At 38.5% G+C, this 24,558-nt stretch overlaps 1 protein-coding gene across 1 annotated transcript in view; it reads left to right on the top strand.

Annotated features, from left to right (window-relative positions):
- Nucleotides 1-24,232, top strand: part of LOC122789787 (homeodomain-interacting protein kinase 4-like) — a 104,092-nt gene extending 79,860 nt beyond the window's left edge. Inside the window, exons 5-6 of the mRNA XM_044057229.1 lie at nucleotides 7,681-7,799; nucleotides 23,987-24,232. Of these exons, the coding sequence (XP_043913164.1) occupies nucleotides 7,681-7,799; nucleotides 23,987-24,232 (365 nt within the window). The remainder of the gene's footprint in view (nucleotides 1-7,680; nucleotides 7,800-23,986) is intronic.
- The last annotated feature ends 326 nt before the right edge of the window (nucleotides 24,233-24,558 follow it).

Genomic DNA, 24,558 nt, shown 5'->3' with positions numbered 1-24,558 from the left:
ATACGAATGTGCACAAGGTGTTCCTATGGCCACACCTTTAAGTTGAAGAAAATATTCATCATTGTGTAAGAACGTGTTGTTTTTCAAGACTATTCCATAAGAGTGGCGCATCTAATGATCAAATTCCTAGGCATTCCCTTTTCTATCAAGAATAATCTCATGTATTCTACCCCTACATTATTTGGAATCATAGTAAATAAAGATGTCACATCCAGAGTCACTAATATATCTCTATTGTATTTGATCAATGTAGAAGTATATTCTGTCATATTCTCCAAGAACTGTTTAGTGTCCCTTAGTATTGTTCCTGTATTATCAACTATTTTCCTGAGATGTTTCTCTATATAAATAGAAATAGTCTCCATTAGCCAACCTCGGCTGGAGACAATCGGTCTCATAGGTGGATCAGCAGGGTTTTTATGTACTTTGGGTAGCCCTCTGAAGGTTGATACAACTGGTTTATCTAGTACAAAATATTTGTATAGGTCAAGATCTATCACATTGCATAAATAAAATCATATAATTCAGCATTAACCCCCTGAATAATTCTATTTAATTGTATTGAATTAATGTTCTTATATGTGCATTCTTCATTCAACAATTCATGCATTTTCAATTCATAAAAACTTCTATCTAAAATGACAATAGCGCCCCCTTTATCAGCTGCCCTGATCATAATGTCATTGTTCTCTTGCAGCATTTTAAGTGCCTGTTTCTCTTGAACATTCAAGTTATAAAATTCAGGTCTAACATGCCCTTTATTCAATTCAAATAACTTAAATCTCTCTCGCAGGCCTTTTCAAAGGCTTCTACGAGTGGATGCATTTGCGGTATGTATGTTGATGGCTTCCTAAAATTACTATCCACATTAGTAGAGTTGTTTGCAAACACCATTCTTAACCCTATACTGCAGGTAAACATTTTCATATCTATCAAAAAATCAGTAACATCGGCATTTTTGGACGGAATAAAGGAAAGCCCTTTACTCAAAAGCATTCTTTCATTCTGAGATAGTACATACCCTGAACGATTCAGGACTAACTCCGCTTTATTGGCCTCAATTGTTTCTTTTGAAATTCTAGTAATTCCTCTGGAAACTTGCGTTTCTTGTTCATAGTTTGAGGAGACCATGTGGTTTTCTGAGCTATCCGAAAATGTAATGGAAAAGGACCACACATATGGGTTTCATTAGATGTAGTTAGCTGTGTTTTAGGCATTGCAGTCTCTTTCCTCCTTACATCAGGATTCGGTTGAATCTCTTTTTGACTTATCTCAACAGAATTTGTCAATTTTTGAGTTGGAAGCTGACTTTCATTAACTGAAAATCCATTCTCATTCAGTAGCTGCTGTTCTGCTACTGTCGGCTTTGACGACACTAATGCACTAGCAAGACATATTATTACCCATGACATGACACACAATTTTAAGTTTACCATCATAGAGCTAGTAAATAAAACATCTAGCCTTGGAAATTTGAAGAATTTTGCTGAAAAAGAAGAAGCTAGATGGATTATGAGAATGCAAGCAGACAAGGCCCATGGACTTAATGACAGATTTTCCCTCAAACCCTTCCTCACTGATGGACCATATAAGCATTAAAGTATTTATATCAATAATTATTGCATTTTAATTAGATAAAATTAATGTTAGTTTTATATATATATATATATATATATATATATATATATATATATATATATATATATATATATATATGCATTTTTAAGCAAGATGCTTGTACTCAGTGTTTTGCTGATACATATTTATTTTTATATTCTTATATTTTCATAAATAGTTTATATTTATATGTAAATATATATATTTTTCCATATATATTTTTATATTCATATTTTTATATACACGTTACATTCATATACATTCAATTTTATACATGAGTGCAGGATGGGGAATGAAGTACGTTAATGTTAAAGATGTTTATTAGGGTTGTTTAGAATGCGACTTTAAATGTTTTCACATAACATAAAGGAAATGTGAAATGCATTACAGGATACGATGTCAGATGTTATTTGTGTTTCTACTGGATAACAATTGTTATAAGAATGTGAATCAATGATCTAGGTATATAGTCTGATGAAGCGTTCTAAGAGAAGTGAAAGCGTTAACTATTGACCTTGTCTCCTGTTTTGTTTGTTAGAATAACATCAGCTTCGATTGCTGTGGTGTGCCTCTGAGTTCTTGCTTTGGACAACTGCATTTAAAGTGCAGCCTGTGGCATTCTGATCTAATATATTCACTCTGCCATTCACCATGGTGTGAGCATATAAATATTTTTGTCAAATTTACAAAATAATGTGGTCAAATATTTTGTTTAACCCTCCTATATCCACAACAAGTGACTAGCTTCTCAGACTGCCAGTTATTTATTTATTTATTTATGTGCATTTGTTTACCGGGATGTTCCAGATGGGTCAGAAGTGCCCATTTTCAGTGGAGTCCCGGGGAGAAAAGCTCCACATATAAGACATTTCACATACAATACAGAATTTACATTAATAAAGACATTTAGTACATAATATTGGCAGCTTATGCAATTGGTGAAAAAAGTACATAAGTAATCATTCTCAAATCAAAGATATTATACAAGCAATACAGAGTATATACATGAGAACATTCCATAAGAGTAGTTTTCAGCTAGCAAACTTTCTCTGGGACACTTCATTCAGTGGGTACAAAGCAGATATAGAAATTAATTAGAGATTAGGCACTTAAACTTTTCACATGTTTAGGAGGTGTAATAGCTGAGCAATAGGCTATATAAGTCCTGTTGTAGGAATCAGCAAAGTTGCTGGATATTGTTGCAGATATAAGTGGTGGTATAATATTAAGGTAGGCTGTGAGAGTACCTGAATGCCTCACCTGGTTCAGTGATAGGTCTATAAGGGTTAGGAAGAGAAGGAAGCAGACAGAAGGGATCAATGGTAGGACAATGGGGGTTAGTAGAACAGGGAAGTGGACAGGATGGGGAGAGAGAGTAAGTAAAAAGACAGGTGGGTGTGAAATGAGGATGCCAGAGTAGTAGAGTGGGGGTGAGAATAGTTGTAATGGTGGAAGTTAGGTTATATGAGATGTGGTGTTAGCACATGCACACCAAGATGAGGAGAGGTGTTGTTGCAGAGAATCTTGAAGAGGGTTACTGAGCAGGTGGATCTAAGTGTTGGGGGGAGGGAGTTCCAAAGTATTGCGATGGTAAAGGAGTAAAGCATCTGGCCAGCCGAAAGTTTGGGTTTTTCTACATTTACGAGCAGCTGGTTGTTGGATCAGAGTGGCCTGTTAGGATGGTATAATGTAAGTATACATGATAGAGCAGGGCACATGGATGGATTATGAATGAGTCTGTGAGCTGTAGTTATTTGGCTAAAGTTGAGATAGTTGGGGAGTTCAAGCTATTTTAGGCTGTGTAATGATAAGCAGTGGTGTTTTGAGTAGGAGGCATTAGTTACAAACTTAGCAATTTTGCTGTAGCATGAGTCTAGTCTGGACTTTAGAGAGGAGTGAGTGTTGGTGAGGAGGGGGCACCTTATAAAAGAGAGTGTAATAGAAAAGCAGAGGCAAGGGAAAATCGCGCTGATGCACTGAGTAGGTATTTGTGTCGGTAGAGAGTGCCAAGCTTTTGATGTGCCTTTTTGACAGTGGACTAGATGTGCAGGTCAAATGTGAGGTTTTCGTCTATGATGACACCAAGGAGTTTCGTGCTAGGTACAATGTTGATGGTGGTACCATTTAAGGACTGAATGATGAAGTTCTCTTTTTGTAGGGGTGTGGACTTTTTGTGGGCAAAGATTACTAACTTGGTTTTGTTGGGGCTCAGGACAAGATAATTATTAGACACCCAAATTTCAGAGGAGGTGAGGGTGTTTTGGGTGAGTTGGTGTAGTTCTGAGGAGTTGTTTACCATGCAGATGATAGTGGAGTAATCTGCGTACTGGATGACTGAGCCTTGAGAGAGTGCAGTGTGGAAGTAATTGATAAATATACTGAAAAGAAGTGGGCCTAAAATGGAGCCTCAAGGAACACCAGTGGTGGTGTTTAGGAAAGGGGTTGTAAGAGGTCTACCATTTAGTTGATTGTTGCATGTTAATGAGGTAATTAGTGAACCAGTTTATAGTTTGAAGTGAGGTACATATGTTAGAGAGCTTTGTTAGAAAGAGAGAGTGGGGTATAGTATCGAAAGCTTTTGAAAGATCAAGAAATAGTGAAGGTATGATTTTACCAGCATCACAGGCGTGGTTGGTAGTGTCCATGAAGGATATGAGGGCAGCGGTGGTACTATGTCCTGACCTAAATCCGTGTTGGGTGGGGGAGAGGATGTGGTTGTGAGTCAGATGGTGAAGAAGTCGAGAATGAAAACATTTTTCCAGAATCTTAGAGATGGGTGATAGTATAGCAATGGGGCAGAAGTTGATGGTGTCTGTGTTGGGTCTCCCCTTGTGTAGAGGGGAGGATATAAACTTTTTTTCCAGATTATGGGCATATATGATTCTTGGATAGTTCTCTTGAGAAGTATGCTGCAATGGTAACTGATTGAGTTGGCTGAGATTTGCAGGTATTTAGAAGGTATATTGTCAAGGGTATTTGTGCATGGTTTGAGTTTTAGAAGCAATTTTTTAATAGTAAAGGTAGGTATAGGCGACAGAGTAAACATGGGAATAGAAGGTGTACTGGTGTTAGCTGTGGAGAGGTCTGTTGTGGACAAATTTGTCTTGGGAAAGGTAGCAGTTAGATTGACTATAGTATCTATGAAATAGGAGTTGAAGGTTGCAGCAATTTCAATGGGTGTTTTATTTGGGTCTGGGAAAGGATTATTACTAGAACCTGGGTTTAATAAAGAGTAGAGAAAGCTCCAGAATTTATTTGGGTTTTGCTTGTGTTGATTTTGTAATGTAAGGTAGTATTCTTTTTTGGTTTGTAGTACTAGGCACTTAAGCTGGTTTTGGAGCAGTTTGTATTGGGTGAAGTCAGATGGGTTTTTGTTTTTTTTTGCCAGATATTCAATTATTTGTCCCTGCATTTCATGAGATCCTTAGTGGATCTTGTTAGCCAATTGGCATGGTTGGTCTTTATTCTCTTTTGTCTAAGGGGAGTGATATTCTTTAGTATGCTGAGGAAGGTAGATTTGAAGAACTCACCTGCCTCATCAAGGGGAAGTGATTTTAATGTATCCTAATTGATGCTAAGCAGTCTTTGGTTAAAGCTAGATGGACAGAACTAGGATTCATCTCCGGTAACCATGTACTGATGTTTATTAATTGTTGTGGTGCAGTCACTTTGTAGAAAGGCTGGTAAGTGGTCGCGTATACTATTGGAGAGTGTACCAGCAGAAATGATCTTATTTGGGTTGGGCACTAAAATCCAGTCTAGGATTGAGCCATTAGTATTAATTTTATTAGGTCGGGTATGGTGTTAACTAGCCGTGTGAACTTATATAGATTGATATTGCAGTTAGAGTGGTGTGGGGATATGTCTAGGCAGTTGATATTTATGTCTCCCATTATAATAGTCTCATTTTTTATGTTAGTAGATGCCCAGGCAAGGATTTCCTCAAGAATTGGGATGTTATTGCTTGGAGGCCTATAAATGACTATCACACAAAGGTTTTTGCAATTATTCATTTTAAGGAAAGAAACTAAAAGTTCGGCTGTGGAGAACTGTGGGATGGGTTTTGTATATGGGACAACAGTGAAGGACATTGAGTATATTAGAGAGATGCTACCATCTTTTATTTGGGGGAGGGGTCTGTCAGCCCTACGACAGGCAAAATCTGAAAGAAGGAATTCTGTGTCCGTAATATATGGTTTTAGCCATGTTTCAGTTGCGGCAAATAATATTGGGTTTGTTGTGGGCTATCCATCTATGGAAGTCAGGTATTTTATTTCTGATGCTTTGTAGGTTAATTGTAGTGAAGTGTATCAATTTATGGAAGTTGGGGGGTTGCAGAGGAGAGGAGATGGGACCTGAGTTGGGATGTATGTCCCCACAAACTGATAGGTTTGTTACAGGATATGGGAGTAGTGTATTCTAGTTTCCATTTTACTTTGATTTAATAATTTAGAGAGAAAATGTTACTGTTGTGGTGATGGTAGGGGAGGATTTTTATTCTGGTTCATAATAATATGCTTGTGTTGTAAAGGCTGGCTGAAATTTGTGAGAAGGAAGTGGTGTGTTCAGACTGTATGGGGAGAGAGGATAATGGGCAGTGGGAGGAACAGGTAGAAGAATGATGTAGAGAGGTTAGATGTAGTAGGATATTGAACGAGACTGATAAGGTAAGTAAGAGTAGTGATAGTAGAGATGTACATTGTAGTATGGGATGTGGGTGACTAAAGGAGTGGGAATTAGTGTGCAATAGCGAGATGTAGTGGTGGAGAAGTGGTTGTACTGATGGGGTAATGATGAGGTGAGTTAAGATTTTGGGTATGTGTGGGTTTGGTTGGAGGTGTGGCTAATGGTGTAATGTGAGGGGAAGTGAAGAGGTGTGGCTTGTGGTGTAATGAGAGGGGAATTGGAGGGGGATAATTGGGTGATGGGGTAGGGGAGAAGCTAGAGTAATTATAAATGTAATTGATGTGGGCGTGGGTGGGAATGGGGGTAGGGAAGGGGAGGAGAGTGACCCTGAGTGCAGTGAGGGCAAATGGAGTGGGTTGAAACCAACTGCATAGTTGCTATCTAGAAAGAAAACTATCAGTAAGGTGGGAAATCTGGGGGGGGGGACCAGATGGTCTAAGTAATTAAAGATGGCGCCACAGCTCAGGGGAGGAATAAGTAAACTCTGAAGAGGAAGAGTTAAGCATGTAGGGAGGAAAAACAGTGTAGAATTATGAGCCAGATGGGTGTCTGCTACGAATGGTTTACGCACATAATCAGATATACCTGTGTGGAGTATGTTGGCATTTACCACAGTTTCCTAATAAACTTTTTATTTATTTATTGCTTTTGTGTTACCAGAAATTTCTATTTGGAATTAGTAAAGTCTCTTTTTCACGGAGACCTGGGGAGAAAACTTCATCAAATTTGTATTACTATACATATAATAGAAATTGGTACATATATACAGTCAGTAAACATTTTAGGTAAATGTATAATACAAATTCAACTAAACTGTAAGTAATTTTAAGAATTTAGTTAATTATACACACAATAGAAGATGATATATAAACAGTAAATGTTTTGCTAAAGATGTAATACAAGTTTAATTAAGGGTAAGCACAGTGGCTGAGAAAATGTAGCAATAGGTTGTGATAACTTCAGAATGCACTCTTATATCTATATCTGCACAAATATCTTTATCTGTATTTCATCACCTCATGTGTTTGTACAGCATTCACATTTACTGTAAAGAGCTACCATGAGGCCAGTTATTAATATAGTGCATAGTAGAATTTCATAGTTAGCCCATTTTGTAGTACATTTCATTGTAGAATAGTCATTCGGGTCAGTTAAGGAGTAGTAACTCCAGTACAAATGTAGATAAGTACAGCTCTCAGAACTAATAGTTAAAATTACTGCAGCTATTAATGCTATATAGTAAAAACCTTTTTTTCTGTCTATACTTCTGTTTATAAATAAAGGAAACGTATACAGATGTAAATATTTTGCTTTTGTAAAATATATATATGCATGCTTTCATTAACATATAATTATATTTGTGTTGCTACTTTTTAGGCTTTGGAAATGTCATCGATGTCCATATAAATAGAAAAGGAGAAAAAAGAGGGCTACCAAACTTTGGATTTATCACATTTGATAATTCAGAGCCAGTTCAGAATATTCTAAATGACAAGGTATGTTTGTGTATATGTATGTAAGTATACATTTATTTATTAATTTATTTGTTTGCCTGTTTATTGAGTTTGTTAACTGGGATGGTAAACTGATGCTCAGCAGACCCATTTCAGGCATAGTCTAGGTAGAAATAATTTACACAGAATAAGACAAGTACAGTACATGTTGTATAGCTATACAAGTAAAAAAGCCAATGAAAATCGAGTATTATGAAAATGTATACTGACAAAGACAGGTTTTAGCATTAAACAAGGTAACTATAACCAAACACAACATAATGTAGCAGTAGCCTATATGTCTGAGAAGAATGAAAGTTTGCAAAGGTCACAAAAAACTTGTAAAGAAGATGCAGAATGTAACTAAATAGTGAAATCTCATACACCTATAGGTATGTCTGTCAGTTGCATTAGAGCTTAAAGTTGTAAGCAGTAGTCCCTCTAGTACAAGGTTTGATTCCCTTGGCCCATGTTTGCCTATTGTGTAAGCTTAGCAAGTTACTTAACCAGACATTCCTCCTAGGCCGCCCCTGAAAATGCACTGTCTGTTCAGTGGGGCTACCTGGTTAACAAACAGGTATTACTACAAGTACTCCTTACACATGCTTAGTAAGTATTCATCATACAAGTATAGTAGGTATTGGACCATAAGTAATGCAATGAAGATCATTCAAGTAAAGCTTATTTTATTTACAGTGTAAGGGCTAATATACAGTTCACTTTTAAATAGAAGAAAAACTGCTTTTTATTTAGTCTCTCAAACATTTCTTACAGTTCTCATTTATTGCAGCTTTGGCCAAGCTGACATACATATCCAGAAAAACGGTCCTTGATAAATCCACAGGAAAGTTCCTGTGACTCCACAGGTAAATCAGTTGGGAAGCCTTGATACTTCACAGGTAAATTCAGATGAAAGTTCTGGGCATTCCAGAGGTGCAACCACAATTTCTCTCAGCAGTCTACTGCTCCTTCTGGTTATAATTCCACCAACACGCTCCCCCTCCTGGTTCTGGAAACTTCCGCTTCTTGATAGACAGGCGTCTCTTCCATCTTGATTTTTACAGCAGTTTAGCAGATACCTCAGATTAAGCTTTGCTACTACATGTTTTTACTGTAATTTGCTTTATATGTGCATATCATTAAATTCATACCATATTGTATAGTGTATATACTCTGCCTCAAAACAGCACCACCACCACACTATTAAGCTTTGTTACAGCAGTAAATCATAGCAGAAACAATGATAACCATGTCTGTTCCATATTTCTTGATCTGTCTAAAGCCTTCAACATAGTGTCACACCAAAAAAATTGCTATGTAAGATGTCTTCTCTAGGCTTTGATAAATTCTCACTATCCTGGTTTAACATTTACCTCTAAAACAAGCAGCAAGCTGTAAAGTGGTGAATCAACATCTCTTCATTTCTTCCAATAACCACTGGAGTCCTTCAATGCTCCATATTAACTTCACTAGTTTTAAATATATTCATTAATGACCTGCATTTAGTAACCAGATAAGCAACTATCATCCAATATGAAGATGATTCCACAACCATCTACTCTGTGAAAAACATGATTAAACTGTAACAGTGCAACCAAGAAGCTATATGGCTGTGGTGGTGCAGCGGTTAGCATTGTCGCTTCACAGCAATAGGTTCTCCCATTCGATTCTCGGCTGGAGCGCTTTCTGTGTGGAGTCTGCATGTCCTCCCCATGGTTGAGTGATGTTTAAAGACATGCAGATAGGTGTGTGCATGAATGGGTGTGCCTTCTTTGAAGATTGGGCATTGAGCTAACAACTCGGCACTGTAAAAATCCACTGCCAATCATTAACAGACCGGAGTTCCGCTGTGGTGACCCCCTAACCGGGAAAAGCCAAAAGGCTAAGTGCAACCAAGAAGCTCTCTCACAGATTGAGAATTGGCTAACTGACTTACAGCTCCTTCTAAACCTCAAAGATTAGAACTTATCTTATATGTCCCTAATTAACTATCTGACCAAAAAATTCCTTCTCAGTTCTATCATGAAACAATGCAAATATAGAAATGATAACCCATGCCAAACTACTAGGGAGTTACCAATGATGAAAACTTAAAATTCGACTACCACATAAAGCAGGCTTTAAAGAAAACCCATCAAAACTGGAAGCATCTACAGTGAAAAACCCTATGAAACAGATCTGGCTAGGATACGCACCTGTTCTCATCCCTAATCCTCTATAAGCATCCCTCACACTCATCAGTTTACAGTCCAATAAAGCTTTCTTAGTTGACCAATACTATAATAAAATTGCAAAATTTCATGCTAACCATCATTATAGTACAAATCTCTTCCTCACAGTAAAGTGGCTTCAGTGGCTGGAATTAGGGCACTGTTTAACTTGCATTTCAAACAGTTTCAGAGAGATTGTCATTTATTATTGGAGATCACTAGTTGACCTGTATAGCAATTTTGGCATTTTATTTTCCCATTTGGATAACAGCAAACCAAAACAGTTAACATTGTTTCATCCTGACCAGCTCAGTATGTATATCTAAATCAGGTAATCAGCATGTTCTTATGAAATCAGATCTAAAATATTTGTCTATCAAAAGTGATATGTTCTCTCATTTTACATGTCATAGTAAACATATTCATACTTTACTACATATAAAAATATGTGTGCATTTCTGCAGAAAGGGCTATTTTTGCTACAAAAATGATTTTTTTTTCATTAAAATCCAAGATGCAGTTGCTGTGTTTCCTTTAAAGTTAGTAAAATAAACTAAGGGTGTGTTATAGGTAATTAACATTCCCTGTAATTTTCAAAAGAAAGCAATTTTGGAGTTATGCACATGTGTGTACAGGTAGCAAAAATAGACAAAAGTAAAAGTTGAGAGACACTCTTCTGGAAAATTGTTAGTAGGAGGGGACTAATCACAACGAGGCTTCATCTGAATGACTCCCAAAAACAACCCCAATGCTACTTTGCTCCAAGAATATGCAGTCCTTTGCTTCAGACTTTTTTGTTGTCCTTGATCTTGACAATTTCCCCCAGTCAGTCTATTTTGTATCTTCACATAACCTTTTGCAACCTTTCTCCCATTGATCACTGATGATGAGATAAGATCTTACTAGTATGTGAACAGCATGGTGATGATAACTTATCAAAAACTTGTCAGACTATGCAAAGTAAAAGCATTTCTCTCACTTAATGTCAGGCTGTCCATGGCTAATACCATCTTCCTTCTCCTCTGCATTTTATTCATCTTTCTATAGATCTCACATTTTTTGACAAAACATTTGCGATAAAGCAGTAAGTTTGGCTGCAGCCTGACATGGGGGCCTACATACTGTATTATCATGGAACAGAGTCCTTTTGGTTGCACATTTTTTCCATGAACTACTAATGTGGTCACTGTCCATTAATGTGGTCACTGTCCATTTTTGTACTTGGCACATTCTTCCAGAATTCAGAGATAACTCAACCCAGCATGCACAGAAAATGGTTATAGATAAATTGTGGTTTCTTTGGCACTGAGCTTCTCCTAGAGATGCAGGCTTATTGTGAGAGGTTACAAGTAATTCAGCGACCAGCCACTGCTCTACTGAGAGTCACAGAAGTATCCGAGACATCACTGTTCAAAAAACAACCTTAAGTATCTGTTTGCTGTAATTCTTGCACTTGTGACTGCATTTTTAACTGCACTGCTATATTTTGTTTAGTGTTTGGATTTGTATTAACTGTTTGTGTTATGGTACTGTGAAAGCACTTACTACAATAAAATGTCTGTGGAGCTATTTATTTGACTTTGTTTTGGTCTCACCTTTGATATACTTTAGTATTAACTGTTTGGCCATTTAGTTGCTTTTTGCACTTGATTTGAGGTATCTCTACTGCACTGATATATTTTACTTTGACTGGTTTTAACTATTTAATTGTTCTACTGCAGTAACATAATCTAAGATCACTTGTTTCAACTGTTTGGCCATTTTGCTGCTTTCCACCCTTTGTCTCTGCATAGCATAGTCTAGACTCAGGCTTGCTGAATCTATGTTTGTATTGTACCATCCGAGCACTAAGTCCACACTTTCTTTTCTCGGACAGGGCCCCGCTTGCACCCTTGTAGCATCAGAGTGCAGTTTATGGGCACACCTAACTCTAGGCTGATTGGGTTGGGTTCAGCATTGCTTCTTAATTGGTCAGATTAATTATAAGAGGTTTCTTGTCATTATTTAAGCCCCTAGTTTGCATGGGGTGCACTTGTTAAACCAGATTACAAGGACTGCGGCAACCTGCCACTGCTCTACTGAGAGCCGCAGAAGTATCTGAGACATCGCTGCTCCAAAGCACAACCTTACGTATCTGTTTGCTTTAATTCTTCTACTTGTAACTGCATTTTTAACTGCATCACTACATTTTTTCAGTGTTTGGATTTGTATTAACTGTTTGGCCATTTAGCTGCTTTCTGCCCTTGATTCAGGGTACCTCTACTGCACTGATATACTTTAGTTTGCCTGGTATTAACTGTTTAATTGTTCTACTGCACTAATATAATCCAAGATAACGTGTATCAATTGTTGTGGTTGTTTAGCTGCTTACTGCACTCTGTCTCCGTGTAGCATAGTCTAGATTCAGGCTTGCTGAATCTAGGTTTGTATTGTACCATCTGAGCACTAAGTCATGCTTCCATTTGTTAGAGAGGGCTCCCCTTTCACCTTTGTGGCAAGAGAGTACAGTTCAGGGACCCATCTAACTCTAAGCTGATTGGATTGGGCTCAGTGTTGCTTCCTAATTGGTCAGTTTAATTATAAGGGGTTTCTCATTGTTATTATTTAAGCCCCTAGTTTAAGCAGGTTGGCAGTTGTTTGTGTGTCGCTCACTAATGCACACTTGCATTACACCTGGCAGTTATAAATGCCAGCTTCTGCTCACTTCATTTTCTTTTAGTCTTGACCTGTAAGCAGACGGAGGCTCTTGTGGCTGTGCTTTATTCCTTTGAGTAACGACCAGCCGTGCCTCTGAGGCACCAAAACCTGTTAGATTTATCTCTTTAGCAGTCTAGCACATACAGCTTAACAGCTCTAGCCATCTATCCTTATATAGCATCCACAACAAGTCTGTCCTGGCCAATTCCAGTTGCCATCCACACCATATTACCTAACAATATGGAAGAACAATTTCCTACCACTTCTCTAGTCAGTCTGGTCAACCTGGGCATCCTGAGGGAATGTAGCAATTGCCTCATGTATACTGACAACCATCTTCTTCTAAGACATTCTACTACAACATGCAAGAGATACATCTACATAAAAAAACTACATAAAAAATCTAGGCTCCCTCATGCACCAGCCAGTATATCAGACACAATGCAGGTTGTCAACACACACATCACACTGCCTTCACCAACCACGCAACTAACACATAACCTCAGCTATGCGGAGGTCACCTCTAAAAACCTACCTAAAACTCAGAGGCCTCCTAAACACAAGCACACTTCACATAGTACACTTACAGATGACAGCAGTACACATAAAGGCTCTTGCACCAGTGTCTCACCAAAAAAAGCCATTAAGATGTACCACAAAAGCAAATGTCCTAGTTATAGGTGATTCTATTATGAGACACACAGATGTGCCACTCAACAGGTTGGACATGGAGAAGGTCATGGTTAGCTGTCTGCCTGTTACCAGGATCTGGAAAATCACACATGCAGTCAAGTCACTTGGTAAACAAGTACTATTATGACTCTGTCATAGTCCATGTTGGTGTAAACAACTTTAGACATACCTCTCTGGACTATATGGAGAGAGACATGACTGAGCTCTCTGAATATGTCACAGATAGATATGTCTCTAGCCTTAAGCAACATTCTACCCTCACCAAAGATGGTGCCACAATACAAACAAAAGATGATTGACTTTAATAATTGCCTTTTTTAGGCAATGTCACAAAATCAAAATTTCCAATGTAAATTTTTCCTCAAAAACCAGCATCAGGGTTATACTGCTAATTGCTAGAAGTCTAAATTTATAACCACACTCGCTGGAAGCCATCCTCACACTAGAAGATGCCGACATCTGTGTAGTGGCAGAGGCTTGGTTTATGGCTGTGGAAAACACCCCAACTATACCAGGTTACAATGCCTTCTACACATTTAGACCACCAACAAGAGTGAGAAAATTAATGGAGAAGGAATATCTTTATTCGTCAAAGATAAATACACCTCCAGATTGGTTAAACTGAATGAGTCCCTTGATCTACTCCAAGTGCAACTTACCATAGGCAAGACCCCCCCCCCTACATGTTATGCCAGTTAAAGGACCCCTTCCATGAACCAGGACATCCACAATGCCTATCTGGATCTAGTGGAATCTCACAATATACAATCAAATACCCTTGTTTTAGGAGATTTCAACTACCCATCCATAAACTGGGCAAACTAAACCTGTACAAATGCACTTGCCCAAAGATTCTTGAACTTTTAAACTCAAACACCCTGGACCAGTTAGTGGACACCCCTACAAGTGGTTCAAACATTCTGCATCTGATGCTCACAAACATTGGTTGACTGTTGCACCACCCCAAGAGTAAAGACTTCCCTGGTAAGATGTGATTACAGGTCAGTCTCTTTTGAAGTGACATTAGTGCCAGGCCCACCCTCAGTTGTAAGAAAGCTAAAAAACTTCTCCAAAGCTAACTACAGCCTTCTAAGAGTCAGCGTTTGTAGATTCATAGCTCCTGGCCCTACTGTTGGCTAGGACACCTATACTGGAATGTACACCAAAAGGGTCTATATCATTTGAGCGAAAGTTCAAAATGTCGATCGCTGTAAATAGCAAAAATGCCGATAATCGATGCCTGTTTTGTGAGAATGCGCTACAGTGAAGATCGGGAAATTTACCCTTTCCTCACTGTAGTGCGATCCCAGAGTTGGTATATATAATTAATAGGGGGTGTGGGGGCATAGCCCCCCACAATAAAGGGTTAAATTATCGGCATTTTCGCTATTTACAGCGATTGACATTTTGAACTTTCATTCAAATGATACAGACTCCACCAAAAACTTACATAAACATCTACACAACAGCATCAACTCAGCCTTACCGGACAAGATCAAAGCAAATTCCACAAGTAAGAACAAAGCTGCTTGGTGGGCATCTGCCATAAACAGGCTATACAATAGTAAAGATTGGTCCCATTACCTAAAGCACTCTCTCCGCTGCTTAAATAAGCAAATAAGATATCTAGTTAAGTAATCTAAAGCTGACTACAAATCCAAATTGGCCACCTTAAATAAGGGTAACCATAAGGCATTCTTTGGTTACATCCAAAATCTCAAAGGAAAATCCCAGATTTGTTCAGAACTCATTGTAAATGGTACAGCTCACACTGAACCAGTGGATATTGCTAACTTGCTGGTGGATAGGTTTAGTGAAAACGTCTCCCATTGTCTCCACCTCAGTTACCACAAGACATCTCTTTTGCATGCTCTCCATCTGTAATCTCTAGGGAACAGGTCCTTAACACCCTTCCTAAAGCCAAAAACACAGCATCTATGGGACCAGATAACATCTCTGGCTGCATTTTAAATTGTTTACAACAGGAGCTAGCTGCTCCAATATGCATCCTCTTCAGCCACAGCCTAAACACTGGGTATGTCCATTCACATTACTGTCATTCCCTTACATAAGGGGGGTTCATCTACTGACCCCAAAAACTGCAGGCCAATAAGTCTGGCCAGCCTCGTCTGTAAGGCCATGGAAAGAATCATTATGGAGCTTATTAACAAGGACATAGGCGATCCCCAAACACTGGACCCAGCCCAGTTTTTCTACATTAAAGGGAGATCATGTCTTCTTAACTAGGTAGACTTCTTTGAGACAGTCACAAAAGCCCTGGATGAGGGTAAGACAGTACACACTGCCTATTTGGACTTGGCAAAGACCTTTGACACCATTCCTCCCTCAGGCATCATTGATAAACTTACCAAACTGAATGTAAATTAGTACATAGTTAGGTGGGTTGCTAACTGGCTCACCAATAGAACATACACAGTTAAAATAGGGGACTCTACCTCCACCGACAGACCAGTAACCAGTGGAGTTTAGGCCTCGGTGCTAGGCCCCTATTGTTTGGAATATATTTTTGAGAAGTACAGGCCAAAACAAAAGGTTTGTAGGTGACAAAGTTTGCAGATGATTGCAAGTTAGGAACAGTCATAGAAACCCTACTAGACATTGCCATCCTGCAGGAGGGTCTTACACAAACAAATGAGTGGTGCTAAAGTCATAGGCTCAAATTAAACACAAAAAAAATGTATTGTCATCCCCCTTTGGCAAAGGAAAAGTCCCAACAGATTAATAGATCAATAACAGCACCTTAAGTACTCAATCTGTGGTAAGAGACCTGGGTACACAAGTTGATGGCAACCTCTCCTTTGACCACCATGCTCCTTCAGTGGTAAGGACAGCCTTCTACATTACCCATCTTATAAGTAAGGGCATTTCCCTTATCAGACCAATATTAGAGTACAATGTTCCCTTTGGTATGTACCTCACCAAGCACCTACAGCAATTGCAGAGACCACAGAGGTACCTTAAAAAGAAAATTCAGGGCGTTCAACATATGTCTTATGTTGACAAACTAAAATCCCTGTCTCTGTACTCTGTGTCTTACAGACTGCTCAGGGGAGATCTTTGCTTTGCATATAAAGTAACTTTAGATCCTGCCCTGGTGGAAATGCTGCACATTCACAAGTCTAACAGCACTCATTTCACTCTCACTAGTGATCTTAACCTGAGCTTCTGAGCTGCAACAGTAACAGGGCTTGCTAGAGATAGATTAATTTCTCAGAGGCTATTCCTGTTCTGGAACAAGCTGTCAGTTCAAGTAAAGCAGAGCCCATCACTGATGCTTTTTAAGCGTAATCAGGATGATTGGCTGGGTGACTGCAAATTTACCCCTGGGCTCTCACCTGCTTTCCTTCTAAATAGGGGCAGCAGATGTTGAGTTAGATCTGCTTATAGCATTGATATAAGAGGGAAATGGGTTAAATGTGCCTAGGCTTTTAAGGGCCTCGGGGTCATTAGCCTAGTTACTTCCTATGATCCTATGAGCCTATGATCCTATTAAATAGTTGTGTCTTAGATCCCTAATATCATTTGCTCAGTGCTGTTGGCTTCTAAATGGCTAAGACTAACTTTCCATGGTTTTACTTAGTATTTGCATAACTACGACTGAGTACTTTTTGTGTTGGTCAATGGATCGGAACAGTGAACTAAAATTATATTTTATTTATTTATTTATTGATATTTGTTTACCAGGGTTGTTCACTGATCTCAATAGGCCAGTTGTAGGCACCATTCGGGTGAATAGGATCACATAAGTAATAAACAAAGCATATTTACAGAAATGAGGATATCCTAAAAACATATTTATATATATATATATATATATATCTAGAGAGAGAGAGAGATAAATACATATTTACAGATGCAAGAATATGCTACAATGTTTATGTCAAGAAGCTGTTAACAATGTCAAAACATGGATGGAAACATTGAATTATGCTTAGCAGCACAACAAAAAAAAGCAACAGCAAAGCTCATGCTAAATCACTTTTAATGTATATAGTTAGCGCTTTCATGGAGTATATTACTCTACTTCTTCAGACAATAGAAAGTAAAGAGAAAACAGTTTATATAACAAGAAATCGCAAGATAACTCATCTGACATTCATGGGAAAATAATGTCACTTATTGTATTGTCTTTTTCATTTTTCAATCTCATCAGTATTTTATGATATTTTTTCTTAGGCAAAAACTATTTGTGCATTTTTATTAGTACAGTTCCTATTTTATATTTTAAATTTTAAATTGATCATGTATGCATTATAATATTTGTATTATTATTTTTTAGTTCTTTAGAAGTTTATTACTTCCTGGATTGCAGTGACTTTATTTTCCCATGAATGTCAGCTGATTTATCATGTGATTTTTGTTATATAAACTGTTTTCTCTTTACTTTCTATTGTCTGAAGAAGTAGTAGTACAAGTTTTGCCATTGATTTCGTTTTGTTTTTTAAGTAGTGTTATTTATGTTTTCATTTATGCTTAGCAGAGCTTTATAGAAAAGCTGTAGTCATGCTGACTGAGATGGCTTATGCTACAGGGACAGCAGCATATCATTATATACAGAGAGGTATGAAGACATTAGAAGAGATAAGTGAGACTAGATGCAAGAAAAGATGCCATTGGGAGATGACAGAGAAAAGGTGTGAGAGGCAAGCGGGGGAAGAGGAGAAGAAAGGAAAAAAGTGTGAGTGAGATGCAAAGAAAAGAGGGAGGTAGAATGAGCGAGAGGCTGACAAGATGAGATAAGGATGGATGAAATAGGGATAAAGGGGTGTGTGACAGCGCTGCAGGGTTCATGTAATGTGACATGAGTGAGTGCAGCTGAACTTTGCATGGGTGAAGAGGTGTTCCTTGAGCTGTTGTCAGAAGTCAGAGTACTTTTGCACATTTCAGATTGAGAGAGGAATGGAGTCCCATAGTTTAGGTTCTAGGATAGAGAATACATGGTCAGTGAAATAGCATTTACTTTTATTTTATTTTTATTTATTTTATATTTGTTAACCGGGGGTGTCTGTCTGATCCGAAAAGGCCCTTTTTCAACAGAGGCCCAGGGAGAAAAGCTCCACATAGAAAAATTACAGATACATTTAGATATTTAGACATGATCAGTATACACACAAATTACAACAGACATGTTTTTACAGTGGTATGCAGCATATCATCAGTTACAGTGGAGAGAACAAACAAGAAAATAGTAATTTAAAAATGAAGGTAATTAATAGATTTGTGGTGTACAGCTGAAATTTGGAACATAGGTAGAATACATACATAGTACATAGGTACAGTACATACATTGTAGATTAGCCAGTGTTTGCGAGTAAGAGTGAAAACTATTATCAAGTACTCTAGGCTTAGTATGTGTACCTTATCCACTTTCACTAGCCTGTGGAGCAACCATGGCACTGCTAATTTTGCTTGAGATGTTGCCTAATGATGTTTTTTAAAGGAGGCTTTGGATGGTGTGTTTTGTATGCTAGTGGGGAGAGAGTTCCATTTTTTATCCACTGAACTACTATATAGTGTGTCTCCAAAGCTGTTGTAGCTGTGGGGACTTAAAGTAGTAGTTTGCTTGACGATCCAAGAGGCCTTTTGGCTGAGTGATGTTGTACTAGGTTTTTGAGGGCAGGACACTTCTTGGGGAGGTAATAGATAGAATGATAGAGGCAGAGCTGATTGTAGGTTAGGAGATTGGGCAGTTCAAGCCAGTGGAGCTGTCTCAAAGCAGTACAGTGATGAGTTCTATATGTGCAATTTGCAGCAAAGTGGGCAATTCTGTTATAGCAGGCTTCCATTTTGCTTAGTTCAGTTTTGTTGAGATTAGTTAGAATGGGAGATGCATAGAGTAGGGTGGATAGAGGTTGGGAGTGAGCAATGGCTGATCTTGCATTGTTGGTAAGAAATGGTTTGATACGGTAGCGTGATTCCAGTCTGGCATGTACTTTTTTAATAGTTAAGTTGAGATGACTATCAAATTTTAGGTGGGAGTCTATGGTTATTCCCAATAGTTTAACCTGTGCCACTGGAGAGATTGGAGTAGCGTTTGTGGAGCAGATAGTGAACAGACTATCATTAGTGTTTTTGTTAGAACTGGTTCTAATCATAAGCTGAGTTTTCTTTGGATTGAGAATAAGTTGGGCTTAGGTAACGTAGTTTGCAATGCCAGAGAATGCTAATTGAGTTGTTTGCAGGAGGGTGGGAATGTTTTGTACAGCACAAATTAAAGGTACCATTATCTGCATACTGGATGAAAGATGCATGCTGTCTGGAGGTATGGAGGTCATTTGTGAAGATTGTGAATAGTAGTGGTCCTAAGATAGAACCCTGTGGGACTCCTATAGTTATGGGCAGCTGAGGAGAGAGAGAATGTTCCCATTTCACAGCTTGGTACCTGTCAGTTAAGTAGCTTTGGGACCAGGTAAGAGTGGAATTTGATAGGTGATATTGGTTTAGTTTGTTTAGCAGGATTTGGTGCGAGACTGTGCCAAATGCTTTGGACTTATCCAAAAAAAGAGTTGACACCTGCAGGCCTTCATTTTTGAGACAGTCTACTGTGTCTGTGAAGCAGAGGAGGGCTGTAGTGGTACTATGGGAAGGTCTGAAACCATGCTGAGTAGGTGACAGGATGCTGCTGTCTAGGAGATATTTTAGCACCTGATTATGGATGCATTTTTCTAGGATTTTGGCCAGGGGGAGAGTAAAGCAATGGGTCTGTAGTTATTAAGTTCAGTGGAGGTCCCGCCTTTATGTATGGGTATAACATAGGATATTTTCCAGAGTTTGGGCACATAGTTTTCAACAACTGATCTGTTTATGAAAGTGGAGCCCGGGATAGCAATAGCATCTGCTGTGAGTTTCAAGAAATAGCTGGGGAGTAGGTTGGCTGCTGTTGATGAGGTTTTTAGTTTGGAGAGCATGCTTTTGATTGAAGTGGTGGAAACTGTTTTGAGGGTAAAGCTTGTATTAGTGTTATTTGTGTTGGGGGGGATAGTGAGGAAGGAACTGTCTTGTGATACTAAGGATAGAACTGAGTTCACAAACTGGGAGTTGAATTGTGTTTCGATGGGAACTTTAGTGTCAGGGGTGGTTGGTTTGGGGGGTAGCCCTTTTGGTGAGTTTTAGTAGCTGGCTTACATTTTTCAAAAATTTTTGGGGGTTGTGTTGGTATTTAGTTTGTAATGTCGTGTAGTAGGATTTTTTGTCCAGCCTAATGCATTTTTTGCACGGTTGCGCAGTTCTTGGTACTTAGTTAGGCTTTGTGTTTCTTTGTTTTTTTGATAGTAAAGCCAGGCAGTGTCACTGAACTTGAGGATTTGTTTGGTTTCTTTACTGAGCCAGGGGTTTGTAGAGGTTCTAACCTTGATTTTGCGCAATGGAGCAACAGTGTCTAGGTGTTGTAGAAATGTATTGTTGAAGTGGGAAGGTTTTTAGGGGGGTCCAGTCACAGTTACAGAGTAAAGTATTGAGGACATCAGGAGAGAAAGGTTTTGTGTTTCTAGTGGATTTATAGTTAGTGGTTTTGCCTATGCGTGTTCTACTACGTATAAGGTATATTAAGTTGTGGTCACTTAAGGTGTCTGGGAGACTGCCTGTGTGGGGGGTGCAATGTGGGGTTGTTAGTTAGGACCCAGTCAAAGATGGATTCCCTTTTAGATTTGTTATCACATCTAGTTGGAATTTGGACTAGCTGCTGGTAGCCATGGAGATTTATTAGATTACTTGGTGGTTCTGATAAAGAGGTGAACCAATCTAGGTTGAAATCCCCCAGAATAAGGGTTTCTTGTGAGTATGTGGAAGAACACCAGGATAAGAAGTCTTCAATGCTAGCAGGTGTATTACCAGGTGGAATATAGATCACAACTGTGGTGATGACCTTTTTAGGGTGAAGTTGAAATTGTGAGATAAGTATGTCCCAATTATTGGAGGAGGGGTAGGAGTTTGGTAATTTACGTACAGTTAAGTTGGACTTATACAGTAAGGCAGTTCCACCCCCTTTACAAAGTAGTCTGTCTTGTCTAATGATATTGTAGCTGGTAGGGAGAACTTCTGAGTTAGCTATGTTTTTATTTAGCCAGGTTTCTGTTAAAGCAGCTATGTCTGGGTAGTAGTATGCTATTGTGGCCTAGAGTTCAGGTATTTTATTTCTGATACATCTAATATTAATATTTAGCATTAAAAGGTGGTTGGTTTTGCCCAGGGATGAAGATAGTGGGGTATTATGTTCTGACATTTGTGCTGGAGCAGTTTGTGTTGGACAGGATGGATTTGGGCCTGGGTTGGGGTGGCCATCCCCACTTATGGTGAGCCTGGTGTTAAAATGGTGATACAGATGTTGGAGTTTAGTAGGGTGGGCTGAGATTGAGAGATACCCCTGAGATAATATGTGGGGGTTTTAGTGAAAAGTTTACAAGCAAGAGGGAATGATGCCAAAGGAAAATGGACTTTGTGAATTAGAGATCTTAGTAGGAGGTTAGCTCTCAAATGTACTGGGAGCCATTAAGCTTTGGCAAGATTTAGGCAGTGGTGTTTTTTACTGGGGAAGTTAGTAATGAACTGGCAGATTTTACTGGAGATGGATTGTAAAGTGGTGGCATTTTTCTTTCAGGCTGCAGCTACAACGGGTTGTTCATATTCAAGTTTAGATGAGTATGCTTTTGCCTGTGACAGCTTTCGCTGGCTTGGATAGAAGAGTTGATAGCTTGTTCTCCCAGAACAGTAATGTGATTACCTTTTTATATGTGTTTTGAATGTGTAGTTGAAGATTAAGAGATTGGTCTAGCCAAATGCCAAGATATTTGAAGGATGTGGTAGTTTCTGTGTTCGTATTGTTAACATCTTTAATATTAATGAAGTTGGGTGCTTTGACTGTTTGGTTGGTACCAAATAGCACTGATTTTGCTTTTGAGGGCTTGAATACAAGTTTCTGGCCTATTAGCCACTGGTTGAAGGTTTGCAGGTTATATTGGAGCTGAGTTTGTATAATAGAGTGAGTTTTTTGTAACCTGCAGATGACCATCTCATCTGCATAAAGAATTAGAGGTATCTGAGGATGATCAGATGGGTCTTTGTAGATAAATATGGAAAACAGCAGAGTGTCTAAAGGGGAACCTTGGGAGACTCCTTCATAAGAAGCTGTTTCAGAGGTGGTGTTGCCTACTTTCACCCTGAAGGATCTATTGGTGAGGAAGTCTACAAACCAATGTTTTACATCATCACAAATGCCTATTTCAGTTAATTTGTGAAATAATAATGCTATAGTTAATTAGATCAAAGGCTTCTGTGAGGTCAATAAAAATTTCTCCTTTCAGGTTACCTTTGCCCATACTGGATAGGATGTGATCTTTGAGAGAGTAGAGCTGTTATGGTGTTGCATCCAGACCACGGCCCATGATGCTTCATGGATAGAAGATGGTATTGATATAGATAAACAGTAATTTGGTTGTAGATAATTGTTTGAGCATTTTATCTAAAGTGGGAAGAAGTGAGATAGGATAGAATTGAAAAACAGTAGTTGGCTTGGGTAGTTTTGGAACAGAGTGAATATCACTGTTTTCCATATCTGAGGCATAATCTTATTAGTTAGGCAGAGATTGTATATATGAGTAAGAGTGTGGGAGATGAAGTCCTTACAAAGGTGGATGAACCAAGAGGCTGGGTTATCTGAGCCTCGGGAGTATCTGTTGGTATTGGTCTAATTGAGTTTCATGTTTCATTCTAATCTTTTTGAAGTGGAATACTGGAATGTAAAGGGGTGGAGATGATGGCTGTGGGGGTGGTAGGCTTATCTTGTTGATGTGTGGCAGACTGCTGAGCTCATTGAGGAAGAAAGAGCATGAGAGGTTGTTAGTGGTGGTATTAGAGAACTTCAGGGCATGTTATATTGTGCTTTTTGACCATTCAACACATTGATTTCTGTCCAAAATCTTTTAGGTTTGGCTAAAAATGTGATCTGCTTGTTTTGCTAGTGGTTGTTTTTGTGTTTGCAGATGGATTGCTTGACTAGGTTGTGTAGGGAGGTATATTTGGCACAGAACCTGTGAAGGGGTTGCATTTCCAATTGTGCCATGCAACATCACATAATTTGAGGAGGGGGTTGCATTTCCAATTGTGCCATGCAACATCACATCATTTGAGGAGATGTTTAAGTTAGTTAGATACCAAATCATGTTTATGAGGTCAAATCATCCTGTGTACTAAGGGAAAACGTTTGTTTTACAAGTGCAGTAGGGTGTTGGTAAGGTTGGTAGCTGCTTCATCCGGGTCTTTTATGGCAAGTAATTGAGACCAATCAAGGGCAACAAATGTTTTTTTTTTAAGATCAGTGATATTCTGAATGGTTTTATGGTCTAAAGGTGATAAGTTTGGATGTATACTGACCATCAGTTTCATTTCAGGATGAAGTAGCATATGAGGTACATGTAATCTCATAGATGGCTGAGCGATAGTGCCTTTTCAAGGAGTTTATTTTTTCATTTAATTATAACTGTATTGAGTTATACAGTTTAGTGCCCCCTGTACCCCTGAGTTAATTTTGAACTTCTTGGAGTTTTCTGACCTTTTTATCTTATCTTTCCCCAGCCAGTTATCTATCATGGAGGGATGCGCTTGAATATACAAACAAAGAAAACAAGAGTTGCTTGTGCAAGTGAACCCCAAGGTGAAGATGATCACATGGATATTCAGGAAAATGGCAGAAGTCCAGGAGGTCTTAATGGGGTTACAAGTGGGGAAACATTCCAAGATTGTGATGAGAGAGGACAGCCACCAAGGGAAGGCGTGGCACAGGAGCCATGTAGTGGAACAAGGAATGGCCCAAGAGAATAAAGCTTCATTGAATAGCAATGCTGAAACACCACTGCTTGGGACATTAACAGTAGTGTCGTGCTCAATAAATTTATGCTACTTTTTTCTCTTGGATTCATGTCATGATCTGGTGCATTTGATCAGCTCTACACTAAACTTGGCTTTAATTCAGTTTCATGGATTTTTGCACTTAATTTACATATAACTTTATATTACATCTTTAATGATTTTGAAGAGAAAAGTGACAAAATACTAAAATATTTGGAAAATAATGTAACTAAACTACTTACAGAAAAAATAAAACGTTTAAAAACACTGCTTATTAATTTGCAAAATGTTTCATGTTT

Source organism: Protopterus annectens, chromosome 15.part0, assembly GCF_019279795.1.
Source record: "Protopterus annectens isolate FY-2018-M chromosome 15.part0, PAN1.0, whole genome shotgun sequence".
In the NCBI taxonomy this organism is placed as follows: domain Eukaryota; kingdom Metazoa; phylum Chordata; order Ceratodontiformes; family Protopteridae; genus Protopterus; species Protopterus annectens.
This window is presented reverse-complemented; position numbering and strand designations above follow the sequence as displayed.